At 44.4% G+C, this 6,083-nt stretch overlaps 1 protein-coding gene across 2 annotated transcripts in view; it reads left to right on the forward strand.

Moving 5' to 3' along the window:
* pear1 (platelet endothelial aggregation receptor 1) overlaps window positions 1-6,083 on the forward strand; it is a 40,863-nt gene that overhangs the window by 31,930 nt on the left and 2,850 nt on the right. For both annotated transcript variants that reach the window (XM_069715054.1, XM_069715053.1), the window contains 9 exons: window positions 666-818; window positions 910-1,041; window positions 1,213-1,344; window positions 1,464-1,583; window positions 1,685-1,903; window positions 2,240-2,349; window positions 2,438-2,564; window positions 3,911-3,973; window positions 5,509-5,706. In XM_069715054.1, coding sequence (XP_069571155.1) covers window positions 666-818; window positions 910-1,041; window positions 1,213-1,344; window positions 1,464-1,583; window positions 1,685-1,903; window positions 2,240-2,349; window positions 2,438-2,564; window positions 3,911-3,973; window positions 5,509-5,706 — 1,254 coding nt within the window. The remainder of the gene's footprint in view (window positions 1-665; window positions 819-909; window positions 1,042-1,212; window positions 1,345-1,463; window positions 1,584-1,684; window positions 1,904-2,239; window positions 2,350-2,437; window positions 2,565-3,910; window positions 3,974-5,508; window positions 5,707-6,083) is intronic.

The raw sequence follows: 6,083 nt of genomic DNA on the forward strand, positions 1-6,083 counted from the left end.
ACAGACAGTCTGTTCTTTCGCCCATATTCAATATATCTATCATTGTTTTATAAACTTTACATTCAGCTTTTCCGTCGTCTATCTTTGAAATTTTTATTTTGTAGGCAAAGCTCTTGAAATTTATATTTTCCAGCGTATTTGCCTTCCTAAGCAGCTACAAGAAAACAAACATCTTTACTGAAGTGCTGCCACCGGTTGACAAACAGAAAGGACATGAAAACCTCTGAAATAACGCAATAAAAAAGACTACTTGGAAACTATTATATTTTAATTTAAACATTTAAACAATGACTTGGCCCAAAAATTATGAAACCTCCTGACTTTCCCTGTCCATTAAAAATTCCCAGACCTTCGGTAACCCTGGTTACAGGATTTATTACATTTTTAACGAGAAATCTGCAACCTATTAGTTTTATAAAGTAACCTTCTCAACACTTCAAGGACACCAAATTACACTAATCTTATAGAGCATTAGAACATCCGTCTCTCTTTGTCTGCCTGCTTATCTTTTGTGTTTTTGCCGGTATTTATATGAATCTGCATCCATATTTAATCCCTCTGAAAACTTGAGCAGCTTTCTCAATACATTCTGCTGCTCGAGGTGAAACTGTGAATGCGGGACTTTAACGTGGGGGATGAGACTCACCCGGTTGTCGCCCCTTCAGGGCCGCGCTGCAGCGAGCCGTGTTCGGAGGGGCTCTGGGGCCGCCGCTGCAACCAAACCTGCTTCAAGCACTGCCCCAACAGCGACACGTGCCTGAGGGAAACCGGGGCGTGCGTGTGCCGTCCGGGATACTGGGGCGTCACCTGTCAGAACAGTAAGTGGGGAATAAAAAAAACTCAAACCAGATCGGAATCGCGGAGTCTGCCGGGTTCACGGCGAGTGATGTGGGCCTCTCTGTCTCCCAGAATGCAGAGCTGGGATGTACGGGGACCAGTGCAGCATGTCCTGCCCGTCCTGTGGCCAGTCCTACCGCTGCCATCACATCACGGGAGACTGCGACTGCCTGCACGGATACACCGGACCCAACTGTGACCAGGGTTGGTACCGATAATCATACTCATCTTGTTTCATTTACGTTCGGTGCACTGGAACGTGGCTCAGTGTGTGTGTGTGTGTGTGTGTGTGTGTGTGTGTGTGTGTGTGTGTGTGTGTGTGTGTGTGTGTGTGTGTGTGTGTGTGTGTGTGTGTGTGTGTGTGTGTGTTTACAGTTTGCCCAGCCGGCTACTACGGCAAACACTGCTCCGAAGTGTGCGTCACCTGCGCCAACAACTCCAGCTGCGACCACCGGGACGGTCACTGTGAATGTCTCCCCGGCTGGACCGCGACCGACTGCTCCATACGTGAGTGTCCCGTCGGAGACGTGACGGTGGAGCGTACGATGTGTGATCCATAAGTTCAGAGTGTTGGTGTTGAACGCAGCGCAGGGATGCACACGTGACGTGTACCTTGTGTTCTGCAGCCTGCGGTCCCGGCCGGTTCGGTCCGTTCTGCTCTCAGACCTGTTCCTGTCCGGCCGGCCTGCTCTGCGACCGGTTTAGCGGAGACTGCGTGTGCGACGCAGGAGACGAGTGCAAGCAAGGCGAGGACTTTAACACGGATATTTTACAGCAGTAACCCCACCACCACCACCACCACCACCACGTGTATCTGTTAATAAAAGGTTTCTGTACCTGCCGACAGACTCGTTGGTGCAGTCAGGGAGCGTGATGGTCCCTCTCCCCCCAGGCGAGAGGGAGTCGTGGGGGGCCATCAGCGGCATCGTGGTGCTCGTCCTGCTGGTGGTGCTGCTGCTGGCGCTGCTGCTGCTTTACCGCCGCCGGCAGAAAGACAAGCAGAACAACACGCCGACCGTGTCCTTCTCCACCAGCCGCACCGTCAACTCCGAGTACGCCGTCCCAGGTACGGTAAAAGCATAGAAACACAGTTAGGAAAAAAAAAAAAGGTTCACACAATAAGAAAAATTACAAATACGTATAAAATAAAAAAGAAGATAGTTAAAAGTAATTCTTTTAGAAAAAGTAAGACCAATGAAGAGGCTGAAGAAGGTTTTTTTTTTAAAGCAGAGAGAGTTCAGAGAAATATTCTTCAAACAATTTGTCTTTGCGTTCAACATTCTCAAATAAAACCAGCATCATGTGTTGATGTTTTCACAGCTGTTTCCACGTGATTTTTATTGCCCACAGAGATCATTTTACCAGCAGCAGACACAATGTTGTTTTATTTTTGGTTGTGCAGATGTTCCCCACAGCTACCACCACTACTACTCCAACCCCAGTTACCACACGCTGAGCCAGAACCGGCCTCCGCTGCCGCACCTGCCCAACAACCACGACCGCACCATCAAGGTGAGCGTCGCACCTCCTCGTCGTCGTCGCAGCTCCTTTTAGTTTGGTGGATGATTGACGGGTTCTCCGCTCCGTCTGTTTTACGCAGAACACCAACAACCAGCTGTTCTGCAGCGTGAAGAACGCGGAGCGGGAGCGCCGAGGTCTGTTCGGGGTCGAGACCAACGCGACTCTGCCAGCAGACTGGAAACACCACGAGCCTCGCAAAGACTCAGGTCCGTCTGGGCTGCTGCTACTCCTCCTCCTCCTCCTCCTCCTCCTCCTCCTCCTCCACAGTTTGATTCACATCAGGAGCTCCACGTTTGATCCGTTCAGAGGAAACACGTGCAGCTGCGTGAAGTTAAATGAGTGCATTAACATTTACAAGCTAATAAAACTAAGGAGCCAACATTAGGAATAACCACCTCATGCAACCTTCTGCTGAAACACCTTCATGCATTTCATCAGTGGAAAGTTTCAGTAATCCATAACAGTATAATAATAATAATAATAATAATAATAATAATAATAATAATAATAAAGGCAGATGTCTCCAACCCTTGAGAACTTTGCCGCATCATCATGGCAACACCCTTTGAGGAAAACAGACGGGCTTCTCAATATATCATCACCAACGTTTTAAGGCTATTCTCACCTGATTTAATGTCGATGTGATCAACCAGCGGGAAGAAGCATGTGAAAGTATGAAAAATGTAATTTCCTGTTGCCAGTAGGTGGCGCTATGATGAGGACTGAGTATTATCATGCAGGTGTCTTCACGGCAGGACTTTTTAATCAAACGTGTAAAGTTTGAGCAAGGTCGGACTATGTGCATCCAAATTACAGCAACTTTAATGTCATGGCGAAACGCTCAAAATGTCCGCCATGGCCACACCATTCGACGAAATCCAAATCTTTTAGTAACTGTTCATCTCAAAGGTCTTAAGACTGGACACACCAAATTTCAAATCGGTCCGATAAAATCTTGAGTTTGTTCAAGTATAACACATGTGAATTACCAAAACGGCCACTAAATTCAAAATGGCGGACTTCCTGTTGAGTTTAGGTCGTGGTGCCGACAGACTTTTTCGTAGATCTCGGTGTGATACACGTGTCCACCAAATTTCATTCATGTAGGTGAAAGCAGCCTTGAGATCTGACTATAGGGGGCACTAGCGGGCCATTTTTACGACGCCCACGGCCAAAACCGATAAAACAAAAACGTCCGGAAACAGGTGACGAGCTCCTGGTAGCTACAGGTTGGAGACCTCTGCTTTAAGAAGAAAAAACACTATTAGACTTTAACTGGTTGTTTGACATGAAAATAATTCATAATTCTTGAAAAAAAAAAAAAAAAGCACTAAATCTCAACACAAACTTTCAGATTTCCTCTCCGGCGATTTGATCCAAGACTATAAACATAATAAAGACTTCATAAAATGTGATCGCTTTGCCGCCAGCAACGATCTCGCTCACCTGTTATTGATTTTTTTGCTCGTTTCCCATCAGCTTCTTCTGCTTTTGATTATCGCTCCATGAATGAAAATGAAGACGGACGATTTGTGTTTTTATTGTTTTACAGGAGCTTTTGGCATCGACAGGAGCTACAGCTACAGCGCCAGCCTCGGGAAGTATTACAACAAAGGTACGTTGTCGCCTCATTTTCTCCCTTTTTACTCTCCTACTGCCTTTTAAAGGAATATTAACACGACATGCATGAATATTTGTAACATTACAAGCTGCATAATTGGAGGATATTTGAGTTTTTGAAAGATTTTCTTTTTAGTTTTCTGGAGGTCCATCTGAAAATAATCCCTCATTCATTAGAAAAGAAGATTCAAGAAGACCTGTTTTTGGGGGCGTGTCTGTTTGATTGACAGGCCTGCGGTGCAGTCAGGTTACAGCTATCGGTGGGCGGGACGTAGTATCGTCAGGTTTCCAATCAGATCGGTCAGATCTGAACTGGAGGTTTCATAACGTTCACAAACCAAGGAGGTGACGTCACTGCTGGTTGCTGATTGATCAAATCATTTAAAAACATCCTCTTGAGACAGTAATGTGGAGTGACGGTTTTTGAGTGTCAAAAAAAAGAAGTTTGGAACCTAAAATCCATTTTTAACCACTTGAAACATGAAATAAAAAATATTAACTCGTGGACATGTAGGTCCTCTATTATCCGCCAGAGGGTGCTATCACATCTTCTATCTCCACGCAACTCATTTTGAGAAAACAGAATTGAAAACACGAGATAATTCAGGAAAACAGCCTCACTTGTTTGACATCTCAAGAGTCAGAAATTAAAACAAAGTGACACAAATACAACAAAAAAAATCACCGACTAACAACGGAAACGGGGGGACATTAAACAGTGACGGACCAGGTGGCTTGTTACGATAGTTCGTGACTCATGAAGTTAATGTCAAAACAAACGAACGGAAAACTTCCGTGTTGGTGGATTTCCTTCATCACCGCTGACGGAGCGTTGACTTTAGTAACTTCACGAACTTTTGCGATAAGAAGCTCGTCGTAGCCGAGTCCGTCACTTGTTAGTGTTCCCCAGAAACATTTCTGTTGCGGCCCTTTTGATAACTTTACGTGATCGAATTAAAAAAAAATCACAATAAAATGATTTACTTTAAACCACCTCGCTCTATAAAATAAAGGACTCTGTGGTTTTCCTCGTGAATTTATAATGTTTTGGAGAAAAATATAAACTTTTTTTTTTTTTTAATGCTTCAACTGCAAGTAAAAGATCAAAGACTTATTTTTTTATGCAGACACAAAAGTTTTATTTCTCTCAGGTTTTGTTCTGTGTTGCACTTCACCTTTGCGGAGATTATCCGTCCACCTGAAACATAATGTAATTAATCAATAAGCAATAATTAATAATGAGGAGGAGACGGGTCGAACTACATGAGGCAGACGGTCACGTCAGATACTGTGTTTTAATATTGTAGGACAATAATTCAAGATCAAACTACTATATTTTTACTACACTGCATTAAAAACATACATGAATCTGAAGTGGAAATCACTGCATTGGCTCAGGAACACTTCTGAAAATCTGTTTCCTGAGAGCACAGTTCGTCTCTGCATCCACGTTACATTTTACATTCGGTGGTTGTCGTAGACCTCAGATCTGTTTTTTAAACGTCTTTCTCTTTCGTGTTTTGGCGACAGAGCTGAAGGACTCGGTCGCGGTGAGCAGCAGCTCTCTGAACAGCGAGAACCCGTATGCCACCATCAAAGACCTGCCGGGCCTCCTGCCCTTCGGCCCGCCGGAGAGCAGCTACATGGAGATGAAGTCGGCGGTGCCCAGAGAGCGAGCGTACACCGAGATCAGCCCGCCGCCGTTCAACACCGCCACCTTACGCAGAGGTGAGCCGCCGCACGTACGACCTCCTGCAGCCGCAACGTGTCATAACCCCCAAAATATTAAATATTAGAAAATGTTATAATTTAGACATTTGGCCTTCTTATCAATAATCACGTGGCATCGATAGCAGTTTCTACTACGAATCAGTCACGTCACAAAAATTTTAAAAATGTGTTTATTATCACAACAAAACAATTGCAAAGTACAAAATGAAACACTTTCCACTGCTTTAACAATAAAACAATAGATGTGCTTATTAAAAAGAAAGAAAGAACAATCCTCTGGTAAAATGTCTTTATTCTGAGTGCAGTTTTATTCTGTCGCCCTGCAATCAATTAATCAATCAATCTGTATTTATTACAGTATTTTTTTAGTGAGT

This window comes from Brachyistius frenatus, unplaced genomic scaffold, assembly GCF_029030835.1.
Source record: "Brachyistius frenatus isolate BFR_SWC_R1_liver_20210118 unplaced genomic scaffold, ASM2903083v1 Contig_137, whole genome shotgun sequence".
NCBI lineage: Eukaryota > Metazoa > Chordata > Actinopteri > Embiotocidae > Brachyistius > Brachyistius frenatus.